Raw genomic sequence first — 25,895 nt, forward strand, 5'->3', positions numbered from 1 at the left:
GTTCCTGGTACATGGTAAGTCCTCAATAAACATTAGCTATTATGGTTGTCATTATGCTTCTGTGTTGTTTGGATGTTATATAATGTTGGAATATTCATGTACTTCCTTTGAAAAAGCCAAGAGAAAGGGGCCAGTAGAGAGTGAGAGGTTGAAAATGGGAAACAGGTAATAATAGGTTGAGTATGGCTAGTGAGGAGACCTGTACATGAATGGGCTCTACAATGCACATGGAGGAATTACACCTAGATTGGAAGAGGGATATCTTTCATTTTAACAGCAGAAAAGGATGGCTATGAATACATTTCTAGTTTGGTAGTAGGAAGTTTGTTTCCATCTGGAGACTTCTATCTTATCTTTAAGAGGTGAGTTCTTTGGGGCAGCTGAGGAGTTGGAGTTTTGAGGAAAATGAAGAAGATTGAGAAGTATCATTTGGGAAAATGAGAGAGTGAGTTGAAAACATGACAGGAATCCCCAGAAATATTGAAGGTCCACTTGATGTTGGTGACCACGAATTCAGAGTGGTACCAACCTGTTCATCTATGTGACTTTCTCTTGCAGTGCTTAACACCCCTGGGGGTAGGAGTGAGAAGAAAGGCTGTGAACCAGATGCCAGCATCTTTGATGAATGAGTACAGGACAGCAAAGAGGTGGAGTCAAGGTGTAACCAAATATCATGAAACTCAGAGGAAGAAGGATCAGGGGGTTTTGCCTGAGGGTGGAGGAGGAATGGTTTGAAAGGTGCAGTGTGGCTGGAAGAGGATACCTACCTTACCTCCTCCCTATGCAGTACATGCGGTGTGTTGGTATAGATCACTTTCACCAGAAAGGGCTGTAAAGGAAGCTCTGTCCTCATGGGAAACCTAGAAACGTGGATATTCAGGGATGAGTTTGTGGATGGCAGAAGAGTTTGTTAATCATGGAATAGTGTTCCAGGAGGCACAGCCGAAGCATGTAAGGAGTGAAGGTAGAAGTGGGAGGTCAGGGCCAGGCATGGTGGCTCACACCTGTAATCCCAGCACTTTGGGAGGCCAAGGCAGGCAGATCACCTGAGGTCGGGAGTTCGACACCAGCCTGACTAACATGGAGAAACCCCGTCTCTACTAAAGTGCAAAATTAGCCGGGCATGGTGGCACATGCCTGTAAGTCCAGCTACTCGGGAGGCTGAGGCAGAAGTATTGCTTGGGAGGCAGAGGTTGCGGTGAGCCGAGATCCCACCATTGTACTCCAGCCTGGGCAACAAGAGCAAAACTTCATCTCAAAAAAAAAAAAAAAAAAAGTGGGGGGTCCAGTTCAGGGAGAAGAAGCACAGAGCAATATGGGAATGCAGTTAGAGGACAAGAACAACAATAATAATTAAACATAACTTAATAATAACAATAATAATCTAACAGGGCTTTGCATAGATTATTTCTTTTAATCCTCGGAAAACCTCATGAAGAGTAGACCTTAATTTTACAGATGAGCAGACAGACACAGAACTCAAGTGATTTGCCCAAGGTCACAAAGCAGGTATGTCAAACTGGATGCTTACATGTTGAATTATGACAGGAAAACAGGGATGTGAATGAGGTATGGTGGGTTCGGCTCATCACAAATTTGGTTAGATGGTTAGTCCTGTTATTTTCTGATAAACGGGGCTCTCAGGTCTCCCCAAATTTAGATATATTTGGACCTGGAGGCAGGAGTTGCTGTTTTATTGGTGTTCCTTACATTGCTAGGTGTAGAAGGATCCAGGCAGTGGCCTGACCAGTACATTTTCTCACCTGTGCTCTGCAGAGTGATTGGTGGTAGGGGCAGTGGTGTGGTTCTTAGGTGCGTCTTGCCCTAGTTGGATATATAAAGCCAGACTGCAGCTGCCTCTAAGGTATAAGGGCTGAGAGGCAGTTTGTGGAAAATGTGAACCTACTGGAGGACTTCACAGGCTATAGATTCTGAGAGATGTGAGGCTGAGCAGGGGTCTGGCAGTGGCCCAATTTTTTTTTGCAGTGAAAGCATCTCCTTCAGTGTTCAAAGCTTTGGCCTAGCTCCTAAAGAAATCTTTGTTTACTGAAAGGTTTGGGTGCCATGCTTGGTGCTCAAGGAAGTTTATAAAAAAGAACAGGAAGTAGGGCCGGGCGCGGTGGCTCAAGCCTGTAATCCCAGCACTTTGGGAGGCCGAGACGGGTGGATCACGAGGTCAGGAGATCGAGACCATCCTGGGTAACACGGTGAAACCCCGTCTCTACTAAAAATACAAAAAAAAAAAAACTAGCCGGGCGAGGTGGCGGGCGCCTGTAGTCCCAGCTACTCGGTAGGCTGAGGCAGGAGAATGGCGTAAACCCGGGAGGCGGAGCTTGCAGCAAGCTGAGATCCGGCCACTGCACTCCAGCCTGGGTGACAGAGCGAGACTCCGTCTCAAAAAAAAAAAAAAAAAAAAAAAAAAAAAAAAAAAAAAAAAAAAAAAAAAAGAACAGGAAGCTTTATTGCAAACTTCCTTGGGGAGCATTTTAGAGCCTTGTGTCAAGATGACCCTATAAAATCCTTTCAGAATTCTAAGAAGGTAAACACAATTGTTAAATATTTAATGCTTATTACATCTACATTACTTATTTTAGTATAATGTATGATAGACTTGGGTTTTCTGTGTCCTGTGCTACATGTACCTCGAGGACCCTTGTAAGATAAATTTCACAGAACATTTATGTACAAGTTACAGGACAGAGAAAATGTATGTCTAAAACATAAGGTCCTTTATAACTATTACATGACTAAATGAAGTTCATTGTTTTAATTTTTGAAGAAGTTTATTTTGAAGCATTTCTTTTTTAATGACATATGGTTAGTTGTAGCAATTATTTATTTGAAGACAAGTTCTTTGTCAGGAGCAAACCCTCAGTTACAGCCTTGGAAAAACAGAATCCACTTTATCATGATACCATTTACAACACAATATCCAGAAATGCATTGCAGTGAAAAGTGGGCCCTGCTTATATGTACCTGTATAGATGGGTTATGAATGAAGGTACTTATACACACGTACAGATCTGAATAGCACATTAATACTAATGACCAAACGTGGTATTTGTCATCATTCAGATTTAGTTTCTGTGATTGTCAGAGTGTATGAAAGTAGATTAAAATATATATGTACATGTGCTTATATATCAATTCCAGTGCATGTAAGATCTGTCATAACTTAGATAGCATATGTGTAATTTTTATAGAATTAAAATTTATGGGCCAGGCGTGGAGGCTCACACCTGTAATTCCAGCACTTTGGGAGGCCGAGGTGGGTGGATCACCTGAGGTCAGGAGTTCGAGACCAGCCTAGCCAACATGGTGAAACCCCATCTCTACTAAAAATACAAAAAATTAGCCAGGCGTGGTGGCAGGTGCCTGTAATTTCAGCTACTCAGGAGACTGAGACAGGAGAATCGCTTGAACCTGGGAAGCAGAGGTTGCAGTGAGCTGAGATTGTGCCGTTGCACTCCAACCTGGGCGACAAGAGCAAAGCTCCTTCACAATAAATAAATAAATAAATAAATAAATAAATAAATAAATAAATAAAATTTATTATTTCTTGGCTGGTGGCTCATGCCTGTAATCCCAGCACTCTGGGAGGCCAAGGCGGGCGGATCACTTGAGGTAGGGATTTGAGACCAGCCTGGTCAACATGGTGAAAACTTGTCTCTACTTAAAAAAAAAAAAACAAAACAAGTTAGCCAGGCTGGTGCACACCTGAAATCCCAGGTACTCGGGAGTCTGAGGCATGAGAATCTCTTTAACCCAGGAGTTGGAGGTTGTAGTGAGCTGAGATCACACCACTACACTCTAGCTTGGGTGACAGAGCGAGACTGTCTCAAAAAACAAACAAACAAAAAAATTTAACTGTTACTATTATTTCTAGCACTACAGATTTTCAGTGTAATACTTTTGTCATTTTTTTTTTTTTTTGAGACAAGGTCTTACTCTGTTGCTCAAGCTGGAGTGCAGTGGTGTGATCCCGGCTCACTGCAATCTACCTCCTGAGCTCAAGTGATCCTCCCACCTCAGCCTCCAGAGTAGCTGGGACTATAGGCACACACCACCAGGCCTGACTAATTTTTAAATTTTTTTTATAGGTGGGGTCCCGCTATGGTGCCCAGGCTGGTCTCAAACTCCTGGGCTCAAGCAATTTTACTGCCTCAGTCTCCCGAAGTGCTGGGAATATAGGTGTGAGCCAATGTGCCTGGCTTATTGCTGTTTATAATGTATTTATTGTTAAATGGTAGGCTCCCACGGTGATTTGAGAGTTGCCAGGAAAGGAAGGCCATTTAGCAAGAATCCTGACAGACAAAAGCTGGGGGAGGGCAAAGCAAGATGGCAGAATAGAAAGCTCCACTGATCATACTCTGCCCCCACAAGAACACCAAGTTAACAACTACCTACACAGAAGAAACACCTTCATAAGAACCAAAAATCAGGTGAACCCTCATGTTCATATTGCCAAAAGAGGCACTGAAGAGATTAAAAAACAGCCTGGAATTGCCTACGCCACCCCTCCCCACCCCCAGCAGCAATGGCCTGGTGGGAAGAGCATCTCCCGGTGCTGGGGGAGGGAGAACACAGCAATTGTGAGGCATTGAACTCAGTGCTGTCCTGTTAGAGCAGAAAGGAAACCCAGATCAAACTCAGTTAATGCCTGCACATGGAGGGAGCATTTAAAGTAGCCCTATCCAGAGGGGAATCACCAGTCTCAGTGTTTGAAACTTGAATTTTCACAAACCTCGCCAATGAGGACTATAGCACTCTGTGTCTCCAAGTAAACTTGAAGAACATTCTAGGCCATTAGGACTACAACTCGTCGTGAGTCCTAGCGCTGAATTAAACCCAGAGACAGTGGACAATGGGGGCACGCGCCATACTGAGACACTAGCTGCAGTGGCTAAGGGAATGTTGGCATCACTCCTCCCCTAACCCTAGGCTTCATGGCTCATGGCTCCAAAAGAGACCCCTTCCTTCCACTTGAGAGGAGAGGGAAGAGTGGGGAGGACTTGTGTTTTGCATCTAGGATAACAGCTAAGCCATGGCAGGATAGGGCACTGGTCAGAGTTGTGAGGTCCCTGTTCCAGGTTCTACCTCCCAGATGACATTTCTAGACACACCCTGGGCCAGAAGAGAACCCACTTCCTTGAAGGAAAGGATCCAGTACTGGCAGCATTCATCACCTGCTAACTGAAGATCCCTTGGGCCTTGAATAACCAGCAGCAATACCCAGGTACTACATCAAAGTCTTTGAGTGAACCTCTGAGACTTCCTGGCTTTAGGTGAGACTCAGCACATTACTAGCTGTGGTGGCTATGGGACAAAACTCCTTTTGCTTGAGAAAAGCAGAGGGAAAAGTAAAGGGGACTTTGTGTTGCACCTTACATACTAACATTGCCATAGGGGGTAGAGCACCAAGTGGGCTCTTGGGATCCCCAATTCTAGGACTTGATTCTTGGATGGTATTTCTGGACCTGCTCTGGGCCAGAGGGAAGCCCACTGGCCTGAAGCATGCATGATTCCCAGGCCAGGCAGCATGCATGACAAGCTGACTTAAGAGACGTTGGGCTTTAAGGGAACATCTGCAATAATCTGGCAGTACTCCTTGTGGCCTGGGGTGGCAATGGCTATGGGGTGAACCTCCTCTCCCTTTGGAAAGGGTAGAGAAGAGTGGGAAGGACTGAATGGTGTGGTTTGAGTGCTGGATCAGCTACAATACAATAGAATACCAGGTAAACATCTAAGGTTTTTGACTCTAGTCCCTGACTCCTAGATGGAACTTCTGGACCCACCTGGGACTTTGGGGACCTCACCGCCCTGAAGGGAAGGACACAGACTTGGTTGGCTTTGCCACCTGCTGACTGTGGAGCCCCAGGACCTTGAGCAAACATACGCAGTAGCCAGGGACAGGTTGCAGCAGGCCTTGGGTGAGACCCAGCGCTGTGCTAGCTTCAGGTCTGACCCAGTGCAGTCATAGCGGTGGTGGCCACAGGGGTGCTTGTGTCACCCCACCCCAAATTTAGGTGGCTCAGAACAGAGAGAGAGACTATGTTTGGGAGAAAGTAAGGGAAGGGAACAAGATTCTCTGCCTGGAAATGCAGAGAATTCTCCCAGATCTTGTCCAAGACCATCAAGGCAGCACCCCTATGAGTCTACAAGAACCACAAAGAAAAAATTTAAGGTACCACAGAGAGGGAATTCAGAATTCTATCAGATAAATTTTAAAAAGAGACTGAAATAATTTGAAAGCGCCAAGCTGAAATTCTGGAGCTAAAAAATCCAATTGGCATCATGGGGAGTGGGGAGGGGGGAGGAGGGAGGGATTGCATTGGGGAGTTATACATGATATAAATGATGAATTGATGGGTGCTGACGAGTTGATGGGTGCAGCACACCAACATGGCATAAGTATACATATGTAACAAACCTGCACGTTATGCACATGTACCCTAGAACTTAAAGTATAATAAATAAAAAAAATAAAAATAAATAAAAAAAAGAATGCATCACAGTCTTTTATTAGCAGAATTGATCAAGCAGACAAAAGAATTGGTGAGCTTGAAGACAGGCTAATTGAAAATACACAGTCAGAGGAGACAAAAGAAAAAATAAAAAACAAGGAAGCATACCTACAGGATCTAGAAGATAGCCTCAAAAGGGCAAATCTAAGAGTTATTGGCCTTGAGGAGGAGGTAGAGAAAGATATAGGGGTAGAAAGTTTATTTAACAGGATGATAACAAGAGAACTTGCCAAACCTAGAGAAAGATATCAATACCCAAGTACAAGAAGGTTGTGGAACACCACACTGATTTAACCCAAAGACTACCTCAAGGCATTTAATAATCAAACTCCCAAAGGTCAAGGATAAAGAAAGGATCCTAAAAACAGCAAGATAAAAGAAACAAATAACATTGAATGAAGCTCCAATACATTTGGGAGCAGTGGAGACCTTACAGATCAGGAGAGTGGTGTGACACATTTAAAGTGCTGAAGGAAAAACACTATAACCCTAGAATAGTATATTTGATGAAAATATCCTTCAAACATGAAGGAGAAATAAAGACTTTCCCAGGCAAACAAAAGCTGAGGGATTTCATCAACACCAGACTTGTCCTACAAGAAATGCTAAAGGGAGTACTTCAATCAGGAAGAAAAGGACATTAATAAGCAATAATCACCTGAAGGTACAAAACTGACTGGTAATAGTAAGTACACAGAAAAACACAGAATATTATAACACTGTAACTGTGGTGTGTAAACTATTCTTATACTAGGTAGAAAGACAAAATGATGAACCAATCAAAAATAACAACTACAACAACTCATCAAGACATAGTCAATACAATAAGAGGTAAATATAAACAATAAAAAGTTAAAAAGCAGTGAGGATGAAGCTAATGTGTAGAGTTTTTATTAGTTTTGTTTTGTTTTGTTTTGCTTGTTTGTTCCTTTAAGTGTGTAGTGTCAAGTTGTTATCAGGTTAGGATAATGGGTTATAAGTTATTATTTGCAAGACTTATGGTAAACTCAAACTGAAAAACATACAATGGATAAAAAAAATAGAGACATTAGGTCATATCACCAGAGAAAATCACATTCACTAGAGGAATACAGGAATGAAAGAAGGAAGAGTAGACCACAAAACAATCAGAGAACAAATAACAAAATGGCAGGAATAAGTCCTTACTTATCAATAATAACATTGAATGTAAATAGGCTAAATTCTCCAATCAAAAGACACAGAGCAGCTGAATGGATGAACAAACAAGACCCATTGATCTGTTGCTACAAGAAACACACTTCATCTATAAAAACACATGGACTGAAAATAAAGGGATGGAAAAAGATGTTCCACGCTAATGGAAACCAAAAAAGAGCAGGATTCACCATACTTACATCAGTCAAAATAGATTTCAAGACAAAAACCGAAAGAAGAGACAAAAAAGGTCACCATGTAGTGACAAAGGGGTCAATTCAGCAAGAGGATATAACAATTTTAAATATATATGCACCCAACACTGGAGCACCTAGACATATAAATCAAATATTATTAGAGCTAAAGAAAGAGACAGGTCCCAAAACAATAATAACTGGAGACCTCAACACCCCCATTTTCAGCAATGGACAGACCTTTCAGACAGAAAATCAACAAATAATCATCAAACTTAATCTACACTGTAGACCAAATGGATCTAATAGATATTTACATAACATTTCATTTAAGAGCTGCAGAATACACATTCTTTTCCTCAGCACATGGATGATTCTCAAGGATAGACTGTATCTTAGGTTATAAAACAAGTCTTAAAAAATTCAAAAATTGAAATAATATCAAGCATCTTCTTTGACCACAATGGAATAAGACTAGAAATTAAAAACAAGAGGAATTTTGGAAACTATACAAATACAGGGAAATTAAACAATATGCTCCTGAATGACCAGTGGATTAATGAAGAAGTTAAGAAGGAAACGGAAAAATGTCTTGAAACAAATGATAATGGAAACACAACCTATCAAATCCTACGGGATACAGCAAAAGCAGTACTCAGAGGAAAGTTTATAGCTCTAAGTGCCTGCATCCAAATAAGAGGGAAAACTCCAAATAAATAATCTAATGATGCATCTCAAAGAACTAGAAAAGCAAGGGCAAATCAAACCCAAAATTAGTAGAAGAAAAGAAATAGTGAAGTTCAGAGCAGAAATAAATGAAATTGAGATGAAGGCCAGGCGCGGTGGCTCAAGCCTGTAATCCCAGCACTTTGGGAGGCCGACACGGGCGGATCACGAGGTCAGGAGATCGAGATCATCCTGGCTGACACGGTGAAACCCCATCTCTACTAAAAAATACAAAAAAACTAGCCAGGCAAGGTGGCGGGCGCCTATAGTCCCAGCTACTCGGGAGGCTGAGGCAGGAGAATGGCGTGAACCCGGGAGGCGGAGCTTGCAGTGAGCTGAGATCGTGCCACTGCACTCCAGCCTAGGCGGCAGAGCGAGACTCCGTCTCAAAAAAAAAAAAAAAAAAAGAAATTGAGATGAAGAAAACAATACAAAAGATCAATGAAACAAAAATATAGTTTTTGAAAAGTTAAAGTTTTATATAAAGTTAAATATAGTTTTTGAAAAGTTAAAGAAAATTGACATTTAGCCTAACTAAGAAAAAAGAGAAAATAAAATAAAACCAGAAATGAAAAAGGAGGTATTAAAACTGATACTACAGAAATTCAAAGGATCATTAGAGGCTACTATGAGCAACTATATGCCAATACATTGGAAAATCTGGAATAAATGGACAAATTCCTAGACACACACAGCCTACCAAGATTGAATCAGGGAGAAACCCAAAACCCAAACAGCACAAAAGCAAGTAATGAGATCAAAGCTGTAATAAAAAGTCTCCCAGTAAAGAAAAGCCCAGGACCCAATGGCTTCACTGCTGAATTCTACCAAACATTTAAAGAAGAACTAATACTGATCCTACTCAAACCATTCCAAAAAATCGAGGAGGAGGGAATACTTCTAAATTTGCTCTATGAGATTGGCATTACTCTGATACCAAAACCAGACAAAAATGTCAATTCAAAACGAATTAAAGACACAATAAAAGAAAAACCACGGCCAGGCACGGTGGCTCATGCCTGTAATCCCAGCACTTTGGGAGACCTAGGCAGGCAGATCACAAGGTCAGGAGTTTGAGACGAGCCTGACCAACATGGTGAAACCCTGTCTCTACTAAAAGTACAAAAATTGGCTGGGTGTGGTGGTGCATGCCTGTAATCCCAGCTACTCAGGAGGCTGAGGCAGGAGAATTGCTTGAACCTGGTAGGCCGAGGTGGCAGTGAGCCGAGATCGTGCCACTGCACTCCAGCCTGGGCAACAGAGCAAGACTCTCAAAATAAAATAAAGAAAAAAAAGATTTGGCCAGGCACAGTGGCTCACGCCTGTAATCCCAGCATTTTGGGAGGCTGACGCAGGCGGATCACCTGAGGTCAGGAGTTTGAGACCAGACTGGCTGACATAGGGAAACCCTGTCTCTACTAAAAATACAAAAATAAACTGGGCGTGGTGACGCATGCCTGTAATCCCAGCTACTCGGGAGGCTGAGGCAGGAGAATCACTAGAACCTGGGAGGCGGAGGTTGCAGTGAGCTGAGATCGCGTCACTGCACTTCAGCCTGGGCGACAGAACAAGACTCAGTCTCAGGCTAATATCTCTCATGACCATTGATGCAAAAATCCTCAGCCGGGCGCAGTGACTCACACCTGTAATCCCAGCACTTTGGGAGGTCGAGGCGGGCGGATCACGAGGTCAGGAGATCGAGACTATCCTGGCTAACATGGTGAAACCCCATCTCTACTAAACACACAAAAAATTTAGCTGGGCATGGTGGCACGCACCTGTAGTCCCAGCTACTTGGGAGGCTGAGGCAGGAGAATGGCCTGAACCTGGGAGGCAGAGCTTTCAGTGAGCCAAGATCACGCCACTGCACTCCAGCCGGGGTGACAGAGCGAGACTCCATCTCAAAGAAAAAACAAAAAATCCTCAACAAAATACTAGCAAACTAAATTCAACAATACATTAGAAAGATCATTCATCATGACCAACTGGGATTTATCCCTGGGATTCAAGGATGGCTCAACATACATAAACCAATCAATGTGATACAGCCTGTCAACAGAGTGAAGGATAAAATCCTTCAGTTTCAGTTTGAAATAAAAATCTTCCATTTCAGTTGATGCTGAAAAAGCATTTGATGAAATTCAACATTTCCTCATGATAGAAACCCTCAATATCCGGGGATAGAAAAAACATACCTTGACATAATAAAAGTCATATACAATAGACCTGCATCTAGTATTATACTGAAAGGGGAAAAACTTAAAGCCTTTCCTGTAAGATCCAGAACATGACAGGGATGTCCACTGTCATCACTGTTATTCTAAAAGTCCTAATGTAGCAGGACGAGCCACAGAGAAAACTCCTCAGACACCAGATTAAAGAAGGAAGAGGTTTTTTATTCGTCCGGGAGCGTCGGCAGACTCGCGTCTTAAGAGCCGAGCTCCCCGAGAAAGAAATACTTGGCCTTTTTAAACGCTTACAACTTTAAGGGGTCCATGTGAAAGGGTCGTGATAAATCGAGCAAGCGTGGGAAACGTGACTGGGGGCTACATGCATCAGCTAACAGAACAAAAAGTTTTACAATGCTTTTTTCATACAGTGTCTGGAATTTACAGATAACACAAGTAGTTTAGGCCAGGGGTTGATGTTATTATTATTACTTTGTTTAACTCCCAGGGCTGGGTGGTGATGCCAAGGTTGTCTGGCTATTTATCTTACTTTTGTTTCTCTCTCTCTTTTCTCCTGTCTTTGAACTAGGCAAGGTGGGGGGAGGGGGCAGCAGGAGTAGTAGTGGTCTCCTCCCTTACTAACGAGAGCAGTCAGAAAAGAGAGAGATACAAAGGGTATCCAATTTGGAAAAGAAGAAATCAAATTATCCTTATTTGCCAATGATATGATCTTATATTTAGAGTAAACTAGACTCCATGAGAAAACTATTAGAACTGATAAATTCATCAGAATTGTAGGATACACAATCAAAATACAAAAATTAGTAGCATTTCTATATGCCAACAGTGAACAATCTGAAAAAGAAATTTAAAAAATAATATTATTTACAATAGCCACATGTAAAATTACATACCTAGTAATTAACTGAACTATAAGAAGTGAAAGGTCTCTATAATGAAAAGTAAAATACACTGGCCGGGCGCGGTGGCTCAAGCCTGTAATCTGAGCACACTAGGAGGCAGAGGTGGGCAGATCACGAGGTCAGGAGTTTGAGACCAGCCTGGCCAACATGGTGAAACACCATCTCTATTAAAAATACAAAAAATATTAGCTGGGCGTGTTGGCACACGCCTGTAATCCTAGCTACTCAGGAGGCTGAGGCAGGAGAATTGCTTGAACCCGGGAAGTGGAGGGTGCAGTGAGCTTAGATAGCACCACTGCACTCCAGCCTGGGCGACAGAGTGAGACTCTCTCTTGACATATAAAAATGTCAATTCAAAATGGATTAAAGACTTAAATCTAAGACCTCAAACCATGAAACTACTTCAAGAAAACATTGGGGAAAATCTCCACAACATTGGTCTGGGCAATGACTTCTTGAGCAATACCCAACAAGTATAGACAACCAAAGCAAACATGGGCAAACTGGATTGCATAAAGTTAAAGAGCTCCTGCACAGCAAAGGATACAATCACCAAAGTTGCAAACTATCCCTCTGACCAGGGATTAATAACCAGAATATAGAAGGAGCTCAAACAACTCTATAGGAAAAAATCTAATAATACAATCAAGAAATTGGCAAGATATTTGAATAGACATTTCTCAAAAGATGACACACAAATGGCAAACAGGCAAAAGAAAAGTTGCTCAGCATCATTGGTCATCAGAGAAATGCAAATCAAAACTATGAGATATCATCTTACCCCAGTTAAAATGGCTTATATCCAAAGACAGGCAATAACAAATGCTGGTGAGGTGGACAGAAGGGAACACTTGTACACTGTTGGTGAGAACGTAAATTAGTACAACCACTATGGAGCACAGTTTGGAGGTTCCTCAGAAAACTAAACATTGAGCTACCATATGATCCAGCAATCCTACTGCTGGGTATCCACCCAAAAGGAAAGGAAATGAGTATATCAGAGAAATAGCTGCACTCCTATGTTTCTTGCAGCAGTGTTTACAACAGCTAAGATTTGGAATTAACCTAAGTGTCCATCAACAGATGTTTGGATAAAGAAAATGTGGTACAGATACACAATGGAGTACTATTCAGCCATAAAAAATTGAGATCCTGTCATTTGCAATAACATGGATGGAACTGGAGATCACTATGTTAAGTGAAATAACTCAGGCCCTGAAACACTAACATCACATGTTCTCACTTATTTGTGGAATCTAAAAATCAAATCAATTGAACTCATGGACACAGAGAATAGAAGGATGGTTACCAGATGCTGGGAAGGGTAGTGGGAGTTGGGTAGTGGAGGTGAGGTTGGCTAATAGGTATAAAAAATAGAAAGAATGACTAAGACCTTCTATTTGATAGCAAAATAGGGTGACTTACATGGTTTGGATTTCCCAAATCTCATCTTGAATTGTAATCCACATAATCCCCACATGTCTGGGGAGAGACCTGGTAGGAGGTGATTGGATCATGGGGGTGGTTTTCTGCATGCTGTTCTTGTGATAGTCAGTGAGTGCTCATGAGATCTAATCGTTTTATAAGGGGTTCTTCCCCCTTTGCTCCACATACTTCTTTCTCCTGCCACCTTGTGAAGAAGGATGTGTTTGCTTCCCCTTCTGCCATGACTGTAAGTTTTCTGAGCCCTCTCTAGCCATGCAGAACTGTGAGTCAATTAAACCTCTTTCCTTTATAAATTACGCAGTCTCGGGTATTCTAGCAGTGTGAGAATGAACTAGTACTGTGACTATAGTCAATAATAACCTAATTCTATATTTTAAAATAAGTTAAAGAGCATAATTGAATTGTTTGTAACTCAAAGGATAGATACTTGAGGGGATGGACACCCCATTCTCTATGATGTGCTTATTTCACATTGCATGCCTGCACATCTCATGTACCCCATAAATTTATACACCTACTATGTACCCATAAAGATTAAAAAATAAAAAAGAATCCTGCCAGTGTGGCACTAACCACAGCTTGGGGTCTGGACATCAGTTTCACATGTTCATAATGTCAATATTCTAAATGTTGCAGAGTTGATGGATGCTGGGAATGTGGATTCTCACTAAGGATGTTCACAAGAGAGTGTTGTATAAACCAGAATGCTAATTTATTAATTTACAAATGCAAACGTAATTGTTCATGCAGATTTGATTGGAACTTAGCTAATTCTTTCCCTGTGGGCAGATCTTCATGGGAAGCCAAATTGTAATCAGAATATTGTTCGTACCATAGAATCAAGACAAAGTGAGTTAGTTGGATCATTTAAATGCATAGTACTGTTTGTGTTATAATTGCTCTAATGGCCTGTCTCCTCAATATGGACTAGAGTATTTACTCCCTGGGAAGACTGGTGTATTTGTTTTGGATGTCAGTGCCTACCCACCCCACCTCCTGAGTAGGGCCTTTTCAGGTTTTTAAATTTTTCCATTATTTCTTGGCTGATCAAAACCCTTGATTAGGCTAGGCACAGTGGCTCATGGCTGTGATCCCAACATTTTGGGAGGCTGAGTTCAGGGAATTGCTTGAGGCCAGGAGTTCAAGATCAGTCTGGGCAACTTAGTGAGACCCTGCCTGTCTCTACAAAAAATTAAAATTGGCCAGGTGTGGTGGTGCATGCCTGTAGTACCAACTACTCGGGAGGCTGAGGCAGGAGGGTCACTTCAGCCTGGGAAGTTGCAGCTCCAATGAACCATGATCATGCCACGGCACTCCAGCCTAGGTGACAGAGTGAGATGCTGTCTCTAAAACAAAAAACAAAGTGAAACTCTTGATTGGCATAATTTTGTTTCTCCATCAGCTTTCTTTTTTAAAAAAAATACTGAAGTAAAACATGTATCTTTAGCTATTATCTCTTAAATCAGATTACCTTCTGTAATAATTCTGTGGGAATTATTCTACTGGAGCACAGTCATTCACGCCTGTAACCCCAGCACTTTGGGATGCCAAGGCGGGAAGACCACTTGAGCCCAGGAGTTTGCAGCCAGCCTGGGCAACATAGACCCCGTCTCTACAAAAAAATAAAAATAAAAATAAGAAAATTAACCGGGCATGGTGGTGTGTGCCTGTAGTTCATGCAACTTGGGAGGCTGAAGTGGGAGGATCCCTTGAGCCAAGGAGGTAGAGGCTGCAGTGAGCCATTATAGCACCACCACATTCAAGCCTGGGCAATAGAGTGAGGACCTGTCTCAATAAAAACCCACAAAACACGATGGGTGCATCGTACGGTTGCCAGTGAATAAGGTTATAAGATAAAAAACAGGATGCTCAGTGAAATTCAGCTAACCAAGGGCTGTATATTTTTAGTGTAAGTATATCCAAATTATTAATGAGGTGTACTTACACTAAAACAAATATTCATTGTTTACCTGAAATTCACATTTAAATAGGCATCCTGTATTTTCATTTGCTAAACCTGGCAATCCTACCAGCACTTTCACATGAAGCCATGAGGGTTGCCTGGATTCATGCTGGTAGGTAAGCACCAATCCATTCGGTTGCCTCAGACAGGACAAAAGCCATTTCCCCTAAAAAAATCGTTTAGTTTGACGGTAGGTAGCAACGAAGCACGGAAGAATCTTGACCCCTTGAGGAACCCGTAACTGACGCAAGTGCCATAAATGCTACTTTGATTGATTCCCCGCCCCCTCATTCTTCTTTTCCTGCAATTGCCCTATCACTTCTTCCCTGTCAAGTCCCGCCCTTTCAGCTACCTCCAACTGCAGAGGAACCGGTTGCCTAAAAGGAGCCGGCAAAAGCGCCTACGTGGAGTCCAGAGGAGCGGAAGTGGTCAGATTTGACTGAGAGCCGTAAAGCGCGGCTGGCTCTCGTTTTCCGGATAACGACTACAGCTCCGACTGTCAGTGCCGGCCTTCCTCGTGTGAGGGGATCTGCCGGACCCTTGCAAATTCAATTTCTTTCCCATTCCGGGCCCTTCCCTATCGTCGCCCCCTTCACCTTGGATCATGTTCAAGAAGTAAGGACATGCTGTGGCCTCCATCGGCTGCTCACAAAGGCGGTGGGGTGGGGGTGGGGAAGAGGGCGAGAGCTAAGATCCTCTTTCTCTCTCCCCCGCCCCTGCCATCCTGACTCCCTAAGGTTTTCTATAGTACTATGCTCTCACTCCCAACTTGAACACTTCTTTAAGCTTTCCATCTGTAGTCCTCAATCGGGTTTCAGTCCCTCCACTCCCATTGTTTTTTCTCCTTACCCCTCTTTCTCTTTTGCCCCCTCCCCCAATTCTGTCTCCATTCCTAGGGTTCTACCAATCACATCCGTGCACTGTGATTTAGGGGCATATCCTCTGTAGCTGAGAGGGGAGCCCTGCGCTCACTGCCATATGTTTATTAGTTATGAACTGAATAAAGGAAGGCTTGACTTCCTGGGTCATGGGAGTGAAGGAGTCTGGGTGACAGGAAGCAAGCGGCCTGTCATGCCTATTGCCTAGCTGCCAGATTAACCTTGCCTTGAAAATAACGTGATTGCCCCATAGGCTATTCAGTATAAGGAAGAAAAAAATTCCTTGGGAACCTACTAGTGGGTTTGCCTTCCAGATTTGGTAGACGCAAAAAGCAAAGGGGGAACATGGGCAAAGGAAGGTGGGTTTTGTGCATGAAATTTTGAGCAAAAATGAAATAGGGATCTTAGAAATCATTATTGTCATCACTTAAAAAAAATCTCAGCAGATTACATAGCCTAGCAGGGACCAATTTTCTATGTTATGCTTGGGTTGGTCTTTTGTATCTCAACAATTGAGGGTTTTGTTTTTTGATCACAGGTTTTATTATTGGTGGGAGCCTATGTTTCTTCCTAGGTAGAATTGAATAAGATTTTCCAGGAAAGGCATCTGTGTAGCTAATTACAGATTATGGTGCAAACTATGTCTCATACTCCTTCCCCTAACCCCAGCTAATTGCTGTATACTTGACAGTTTATTTCATTATTGTATTAAGACATTGGTTTTGTGCTGGACAGAGTAAAAGGGAAGTGGCATTTAAAAAAATTATTTCATAATTATTTTAAGTATCTACTTGGTTGGGAGTAAATGACTAATTAGAACAATACCTTTAGGTATTCTGATACCTCTACTTACAAATGCCTGTTTCTTTTCTTGCAAAAATTACTTGGCAGATTTGATGAAAAAGAAAATGTGTCCAACTGCATCCAGTTGAAAACTTCTGTTATTAAGGGTATTAAGAATCAATTGATAGAGCAATTTCCAGGTATTGAACCATGGCTTAATCAAATCATGCCTAAGAAAGATCCTGTCAAAATAGTCCGATGGTAAGTCTTTGTTTTTGTCTGTGTAAAGCTTGGTGTAGCTGAATATTTAATGATTAGATTGCACTCATACTAAATGGAATTATTTTCAGATTAACTATTGATAGATTAATAATGGGGTAGACACAGAATAACTCTAAAACTCCAATATTTGCATTTCAAAGATTTTCTATGTCCCTGAAAAAATGTGGCTTTGTGTATTGATTGTTTTAGTAAAGAGTTAAATGTTTTAGTTCAGAGTTGGATTTAATTTATTTCAGTTTGTTCTTTAGAGAATTGTTTTATTGAATCTAACAATAGAATTAATAAAATGTGAAATAAAATTGGTTGTAGCAGGTAATATTTTTCTTTTTCTCTACTGGACTTGTATGATAGGAAAAACAATGTAAATAATATTTTTCTGGCCAGGATTTTTACTGACTTTTTAAAAAAGTTTACTTTATCACTGTATATGCGTGTTTTATGTTGTGAATTTTTGAAAGAAAATATTTAACTTGGTACTTTGTGACATTTGTCTTACAGCCATGAACATATAGAAATTCTTACAGTAAATGGAGAATTACTGTTTTTTAGACAAAGAGAAGGGCCTTTTTATCCAACCCTAAGATTACTTCACAAATGTAAGGTTTTTTATTTTTATTTTTTGAAATTTTACTCTTACTGCAATATTCAAATGTAAAGTCTTGTAAAAAAATATGCATTTAATCAGATGAGACACTGCTGGGGGAGAAAAACAGATACGCATTTAAGGATATTGAAAGACTTCTGATAATTAAAGTGACTTCTGATAATTAACTCATTATTTATTAGTACTAGGTAATAATGAATGTAAAACTAAAATGAATGCCCATCTTGTGGTAAATCTGAAAAATGCAAATTCTCTCATGCATTCCAGAAAGCCCAAGAAAGATCATTTATTCATTCATTCAACAAATATTTATTGCCAGGCACGGTGGCTTACGCCTGTAATCCCAGCACTTTGGGAGGCCAAGGCAGGCGGATCACCTGAGATCAGGAATTTGAGACCAGCCTGGCCAACATGGTGAAACCCATTTCTACTAAAAATACAAAAATTAGCCGGGCTTGGTGGCAGGTACCTGTAATCCCAGCCACTCGAGAGGCTGAGGCAGGAAAATCGCTTGTATCCTGGAGGCGGAGGTTGCAGTGAGCCGAGATCAGGCTATTGCACTCTAGCCTGGGGAACAAGAGCGAGACTTCTTCTCAAAAAAAAGGAAAAAAACAAACAAACAAACATAAATATTTATTGAACTTACTGTGTGCTAGGCACTCAGCTAGGTGCTGAGAATACAATGGGAAGCAGAGACATTGTCTCTGTCCTTACGAAACTAATAGTCTAGTTTGGAGAATAAACAGCAATTAGATAATTACACAAATATGTATTTACAAACTGTGATAAGCATTGTGAGCATTTTCATTTTTTATATTTGTATCTATTAGCCTAATAGAGAAAAGTCAATATATGAGAAAGCTTTGACTAAATGTCCTTCCATCCAGTTATTTCCTGTGATGTGTGTAAATGCATTTTTTTTTTAAAATTGGGCTCTCTGTTACATAGTTTTTAAAAATTGATACATAATAGCTGTACATTGTCTGCTGTTGTGTTGCCTGTATCCTCCCCCACCTATATATATTTATAATAGTTGTACATATTTTAGGGGTACATGTGATATTTGATACCTTTATACAGTATGTAATGATCAAATTAGGGTATCTATCACTTCAAACGTTTATCTTTGTGTTGAGAAGACTACAATTCTTCTAGCTATTTTGAAATATACAGTAAATCATTATTAAATATAATTTTCTTACTGTACTCTCGAATACTAGAACTTATCGACCTGTATTTTTGTACCCCTTAACCAACTTCTCTTCAACCCCTTGTAGTTTTTTTTTTTTTTTAATTAACAGGCTTTTATTTTTTAGAGCAGTTAGGTTTACAGAAAAAGTAAGGAGAAAGAACAGAGTTCCCTCTCCCAGGTTCAGATTCCCCTATGAATAACATCTTGTGTTGGAATGATACATTTGTAACAATTGATGAACCAGTGTTGATACATTATTATTAACCCAAGTCCTTAGTTTACATTAGGGTTTACTCTTTGTATTCTACACTTTTATGGGCTTTCCCAAATACATAATGTCAAGTATCTACTCTTAAGTATCATACAGAATGGTTTTACTGCCCTAACATTCTTTGTACTCCACCTATTCATCCTTCCTCCCCCTACTTCCCCAAACCCAGGTAACCCCTGATCTTTTTAATGGTTTTTTTACTTCGCATTTTTCACTTAACATTATATCACGAAAATTTCCCACAGCATATTAAGTAGTCTCCAAAAACCATAGTTTTTGGAGGAAGGAGTAGTATAAGTTTTGAAACTATGGTTTTTGGAGAATACTTGGGAGGCTGAAGTGGGAAGATTGCATGAGCTCAAGAGTTCAAGGTTATTGTGAGGTATGATTGCTCCAATGCATTCCAGCCTGGGTGGCAGAGCAAGACCCTGCCTCAAAAAAAAAAACAACAACAACAACAAAAAAGATTACCAATTTGGTAAACAAATGATAGTGTTTCAGAGTTTTCTTTTGTATCTGTTAGATTACTATAATTTGGGGAAATATTTGTTCAGATCCTTTGCCTTTTTCTGTTGAGTCATTAGTGTTATTATTAATATATTGTATTTCTTTTCTTATAGATCCTTTTATCCTGCCACACCAGCAGGTTGATAAAGGAGCCATCAAATTTGTACTCAGTGGAGCAAATATCATGTGTCCAGGCTTAACTTCTCCTGGAGCTAAGCTTTACCCTGCTGCAGTAGATACCATTGTTGTATCCTTCCCAGGCTAAAACTGCTGAAAAATGTATTCATTGTGCTCTTATCATTACTGCGAAAGGTGTATCATTCAAGAGAACATTAGATGTACTTTTTGAAGGTTACTGTTACTCTTATCTCATGCCTTTCTGGTTACATTTGAAGTTGTACAGAGTAATTTTATTTGTTGCTACTGAATTATCTCATCTTAGGTCGTTTCTTAGAAGTTAAATGAGAACAAGTTACAAAAGAGTCTCAGCTGCATTTCAGCCCAGTCAGGGCCTACTGTTATCAGGCTTAGGACACAATAGGGAATTCTTGATTACTAGGGGAAAGGATATAGATGATATAATTGGATCAGCTTTTTGGATATCAACTTGCCACTGTAATGTTCATTTTGACTTACTGACATACATTGGAGTAAAGGCTCTCAAAAGGGAAAAGAATTTAGTCACCAGGTATAGGTATCTCTTCCCAAGCAACAATTTTGTGTTGGGAGTGAATAGTGGGAAATATTGGCAACCTCCAACTTTTATTTTGAAAATTAATTATTTGAAAAATTGGGTTTGGGGGCCTCAGAGCACGTTTTCTCAAAGAGAAATGTCAGAGTCCCAGATAGTCCTTAAAGATCGATTCAACTTATGACATACCTGAATAATTCTGCATTATTTCCATTTCTACCATGCTGTTTCAGCTATTTTCTGGATTAAATAGATTTTTTTGACTATTCTGGACAGGAGAACATCTTCTCCTTTATTATAGCCAAAGTAGCCATTTGCCTCAGGTATAGAAAAGGAATGGTACTTGGTGGGAATAGGGAAATTACTTTTAGAGTGTGTTTATCTTATTTTATTTTTTAAGACGGAGTCTCGCTCTGTCGCTCAAGCTGGAGTGGAGTGGCGCGATCTTGTCTCACTGCAACCTCTGCCTCCTGGGTTCAAGCAATTCTCCTGCCATAGCCTCTTGAATAGCTGGGATTACAGGCACCCACTATCATGCCCAGCTCATTTTTGTATTTTTAGTAGAGACAGGGTTTCACCATGTTGGTCAGGCTGGTCTCAAACTCCTGAGGTCAGGTGATTCACCCGCCTTGGCCTCCCAAAGTGCTGGGATTACAGGTGTGAGCCACCATGCCTGGGCAGGGGTATGTTTAAGAATAAGAATAAGAAAAAAAAAAAAAAGGATATTCTCTGTTGGGGCAGTTACAGTGAAGGGGTAGTATAAGTTGTATGTTTATATTCTAGGAACAGTTTATGTTGACATGCTTTTTGCATAATAGATGCTCACATATTTGGAACACTGAATGAATTGCAAACCAAAGGAGAAAAGTGAGGACGGGTTTTTGGTTGTTGTTGTTTGTTTGTAATATTTATGATTCCTCTAAGTGTTGGTAAGTTTTTAGTTCTGGAGTTAACCTTAAATGGAAAATTTTCTTAGTACCTAGTCTTTACTTTTAAAAATAATTTTTATTTTGAAACAATTATAGATTTAGAGAAAGTTGTAAAAAAAAAAAAATGGTACAGAGAGGTCTTGTGTGCCCTGAATCTTGACTTTTAAAAATATATACTGCAGTGTTTAACATTCCAGAAACTTCAAATGTTAATCAAGACCACTCTGGTTTTTCTAGAAAGGTTGAAACTGTTATATCGGGCTCTTAAAGATAGACTGGGAATTTAACTATTATTTTAAAACATCCTTTACATAAAACCACCATTCAGGCTGGGTGTGGTGGCTCACACCTGTAATCCCAGCACTTTGGGAGGCTGAGGCGGGCAGATCACGTGAGGTCAGGAGTTTGAGACAAGCCTGGCCAACATGGCGAAACCCTGTCTCTACTAAAAATACAAAAATTAGCCGGGTGGGGTGGTGTGCACCTGTAATCCCAGCTACTAAGGAGGCTGAGGCAGGAGAATTGCTTGAACTCAGGAGGCAGAGGTTGCAGTGAGCCGAGATCATACCACTGCACTCCAGCCGGGGTGACAGAGCAAGACTTCATCTCAAAAAACCAAACAAACAGCTGGCCACGGTGGCTCACACCTGTAATGCCACCACTTCGGGAGGCCAAGGCAGGCGGATCATGAGGTCAGGAGTTCAAGACCAGCCTGGCCAACATAGTGAAATCCCGTCTCTACTAAAAATACAAAAATTAGCCGGGTGTGGTGTAGTCCTAGCTACTTGGGAGGCTGAGGCAGGAGAATTGCTTGAACCTGGGAGGCAGAGGTTGCCGTGAGCCAAGACTGCGCCATTGCACTCCAGCCTCGGCAACAGAGTGAGACTCCGTTTCTAAAACAAACAAAAACCCCCACCATTCAGTGATCAGAATAATTAATCAGAGCAATTAATATTTATTGATTTCATGGCTTTTAGTATTTATGTGCAAGAAATTTTACTCTTTTTGTGTGACTTATCCTGGTTTTGTGGGCATGGGTTATAGTATTAACATTTGACTTGAAAGAAAAGGGGTTATTAGATTTATTCATTTAGCATTTACTGAGTACAGTATACCCACAGACTCTGCTAGGTCTCTGCTCTCAAGGAGTTAATGGTCTAGGAGAAGACACAAGAGGTGTTCCAAGTGGCTTAACTAGTAACGTGATCATTACTTGACACCCTTTCCTTGATGGGGAGGCCCCAAGGCATTTTGATAAATAGTTTTCTTAGCTGTGTTCTTTCAGGCTATCATGGCAGAAGGAAAACAGCATGCTCTATGTGTTGGAGTCATGAAGATGTCTGCAGAAGACATGTAAGTCTTACTTTAGGCCCCCTTAACTTTTGATATATGGGTAACCAACCCAGGAAGCATCACAATTACAGGTGAAATTTGCTGTCATGTATACCACATTACACAAATATCCAAGCACAAAAGCTTCATTTCTGATATTTCCTAACACTTAGGAAGCCAGTGAAACCTATTTTGTCTTCAGGATTGTGGTCTTTCTGAAGCACTGAAAAGAACCCATGTGCCAACACAGCTGTTTTATATGTGCGTATGTGGTACTTTAGGAATCTTATTTAATATAATTTAAATTGGGGGAGGAGGGAAGATGTGTTACTGCTATCTTCATTTTATTTTTATTTTTTAAAATTTTTTTGAGATGGAGTCTCACTCTGTTGCCCAGGCTGGAGTGTAGTGGCACGATCTCAGCTCACTGCAACCTCTGCCTCCCGGGTTCAAGCAATTCTCATGCCTCAGCTTTCCAAGTAGTTGGGATTATAGGCGTGCGCCATCATGCTGAGCTAATTTTTGTATTTTTAGTAGAGACGGGGTTTTACCATGTTGGCCAGGTCAGTCTCAAACTCCTGACCTCAAGTGATCTACCCACCTTGGCCTCCCAAAGTGCTGGGATTACAGGTGTGAGCCACTGTGCCTGGTCATTACTGCTAGTTTTAAAAACAGTGATATATCTCACCACCACACAGTATTTATCTTATATTCTGACCTGGTAGTACAAGAAATGTAGAATATTTAGAGAACTAGTAAAGATATATTACTAAAACATAGGCAGTATATTTAAAAACTCTAGAACCCATTTGATGACCAAATTAGTGGTATTGATTTTGTTTCAGGGTTAATGTAGCACTTTGATATTCCCCTAGTCTTGTGACATTGTTACTCTGGTTCTATAGACCCACTAGTTAGATCACTAAAATCACTTTTAGATATAAGCTGCCACAGAGTAATGTAGTTTAATATAAACAACAGTGTAATTGTGATGGCAATAAGTTCTTTACTTGTGGCTTAATAATTAAAAAATAACAATATACTTTGAATTATATTTATCACAAGACTATAAAAATGCATAAAAGTATGTTTATGTGTTTTTTTCCCTTCTGCAGTGAGAAAGTCAACAAAGGAATTGGCATTGAAAATATCCATTATTTAAATGATGGGCTGTGGCATATGAAGACATATAAATGAGCCTCAGAAGGAATGCACTTGGGCTAAATATGGATATTGTGGTGTATCTGTGTTTGTGTCTGTGTGTGACAGCATGAAGATAATGCCTGTGGTTATGCTGAATAAATTCACCAGATGCTAAAATTCTGTTAGCTTCAGAAATTATTTTAAGTTTTCTTAAACTCAAGTTAAAATTGGGTAGCAAACTTGGACATTAAAAGGTATCTGGTAAGTAACCAAACTCAGACGACTTAACGTCCTTTCTTAGGCTAATGATATAAGAGTGAAGAGCAGGACTTGGTCAATGGATTGCACTTTATGGTAGACCCCTAGAGAAACTGTCTAGTTAAATGGGGCTAGAAACTAGACTAGGAATTTTATTCTATTACTCCAGGCGACCCAGCAGTGCTCCTTCTCTTGTGTGTGTGTGTGTGTGTTTTGTTTGTTGATTTTTTTTTTTTTTTAAACTTTTCAATGGAAAATTCTAAACGTATTCAGAAGTCTGGAGAAGAGTATAATGGACCTTTCCATATCCATCACCCAGTTTCAGTTTATGGTCAGTCTTATTTCATCTATACCTCAATTATTTCTCCCCAACCCCCTCCCCAATTATTTTGAAGCAAATCCCAGACATCCTATCATTTCATCCATAACTACTTTATTCTTTTTTTTTTGAAACAGGGTCTTGCTCTGTTGCCCAGGCTGGAGTGCAGTGGTGTGATCTTGGTTCACTGTGACCTCCACCTCCTGGGTTCAAGCGATTCTTGTGCCTCAGCCTCCTGAGTAGCTGGGATTACAGGCATGTGCCACCATACCCAGCTAATTTTTGTATTTTTGGTAGAGTTGGGGTTTCGCTATATTGGCCAGACTGGTCTTGAACTCCTGGCCTCAAGTGATCCGCCTCCCCCCACCCCCAGCCTCCCAAAGTGCTGGAATTACAGGCGTGAGCCACCGTGCCCAGCTAATTTTTATATATTTTGTAGTTGGCCAGGCTGGTCTTGAACTCCTGGCCTCAAGTGATCCGCCTCCCTTCAGCCTCCCAAAGTGCTGGGATTATAGGCATGAGTCACCATGCCTGGCATCATAACTACTTTAGTATGTATCTTTAAAAATTAGAAAAACCCCACAATACCATTATCACACCTAAAAAGTTGAACTGTTTCTTAATATGATCAAATATCTAGACTGTTAATTCTCTTGTCTCTTAACTATTGGTTTGCTTAAAATAGGTACCACACAAAGTTCATACATTGCATTTGGTTGTTATTTATTGAAGTCTATTTAATGTATAAGTTTTCTTTTCTTTTCCCCCTTAAATTATTTAAGAAATCTAGTTGTTTTGTCTTTAAAGTTTCCACACATATTCTGGATTTTGTTGATTGTATCACCGTGAAGTCATTAACTTGTTTGTATGCCTCCTGTGTATCCTGTAAACAAGTAAGATTGATCAGATTCAGGTTCAGTTTTTTTAGTGCCTTCTTTTGAGTAAAGTCATACCAAACAGATGCCCAGAACATCTGGATTTGGGTCCTCACTAGATTCCTCAAATAATGTATATCTTCTATAAGTGGAATATGAGGGACATGGACCTGCTTTAGTAAGAACAGTAATCTGTTTGGGGAGTTAAAAGAGCAGTTGTGGATTTATTTATTGATAAAGACCATTTTTCTTCCTGATAACCTTGCTGTTATTCTAGTGTCTTAGCCATCTTCATTTGGTTGTTTACCAATATATGACATGTGATTTTATTTTTCAGATGGATACAGACATATACAAGATTGTGGTGACCTGTGTTACAGTTAGAAGTTGGTGAGAAAGGTGAGGGTGGATAGCAAAAAGAGAGAGATCATTTGGCTGGCTGTTCCAGCAGGGTCTCCCAGGATGTAACATAGGTGGACATAGATCCAGGGTCTGACCCTCAGCTTGAGAAACCATTTCCCACTGATGAACCTTGTAAGACTTGGAGATTCCTCAGTTAGAATATAAATGTATTAATTCATAGTGATAGGTCTGCCTATGGTAAACAATTAGGAAACAGGAAGTTACTTGGTAAACATAGGTATGAGCAAAGGAAGATTGATAAATTGGGGTAATATTTCAGTTGTGCTGAGGTAAAACTTGGAGAATTTT

General features: G+C 40.5%; 1 protein-coding gene across 2 annotated transcripts; it reads left to right on the top strand.

Annotated features, from left to right (window-relative positions):
• The first annotated feature begins 15,377 nt into the window (after positions 1-15,377).
• On the top strand, positions 15,378-23,910 carry MCTS1 (MCTS1 re-initiation and release factor). 2 transcript variants are annotated; one of them, XM_010354742.2, is made up of 7 exons: positions 15,378-15,735; positions 16,890-17,042; positions 17,562-17,659; positions 19,751-19,884; positions 22,543-22,610; positions 22,763-22,850; positions 23,705-23,909. In XM_010354742.2, the coding sequence occupies exons 1-6, from the start codon at positions 15,725-15,727 to the stop codon at positions 22,806-22,808; spliced, it is 510 nt and encodes a 169-aa protein (XP_010353044.1). In that variant the 5' UTR covers positions 15,378-15,724; the 3' UTR covers positions 22,809-22,850; positions 23,705-23,909. The 2 variants fall into 2 exon arrangements, with proteins under 2 accessions (XP_010353044.1, XP_010353043.1); XM_010354741.2 differs by lacking the exon at positions 22,763-22,850 and having other exon boundaries at positions 23,705-23,910.
• The last annotated feature ends 1,985 nt before the right edge of the window (positions 23,911-25,895 follow it).

The sequence above is a fragment of the Rhinopithecus roxellana genome, chromosome 7 (assembly GCF_007565055.1).
Source record: "Rhinopithecus roxellana isolate Shanxi Qingling chromosome 7, ASM756505v1, whole genome shotgun sequence".
NCBI classification, from domain to species: domain Eukaryota; kingdom Metazoa; phylum Chordata; class Mammalia; order Primates; family Cercopithecidae; genus Rhinopithecus; species Rhinopithecus roxellana.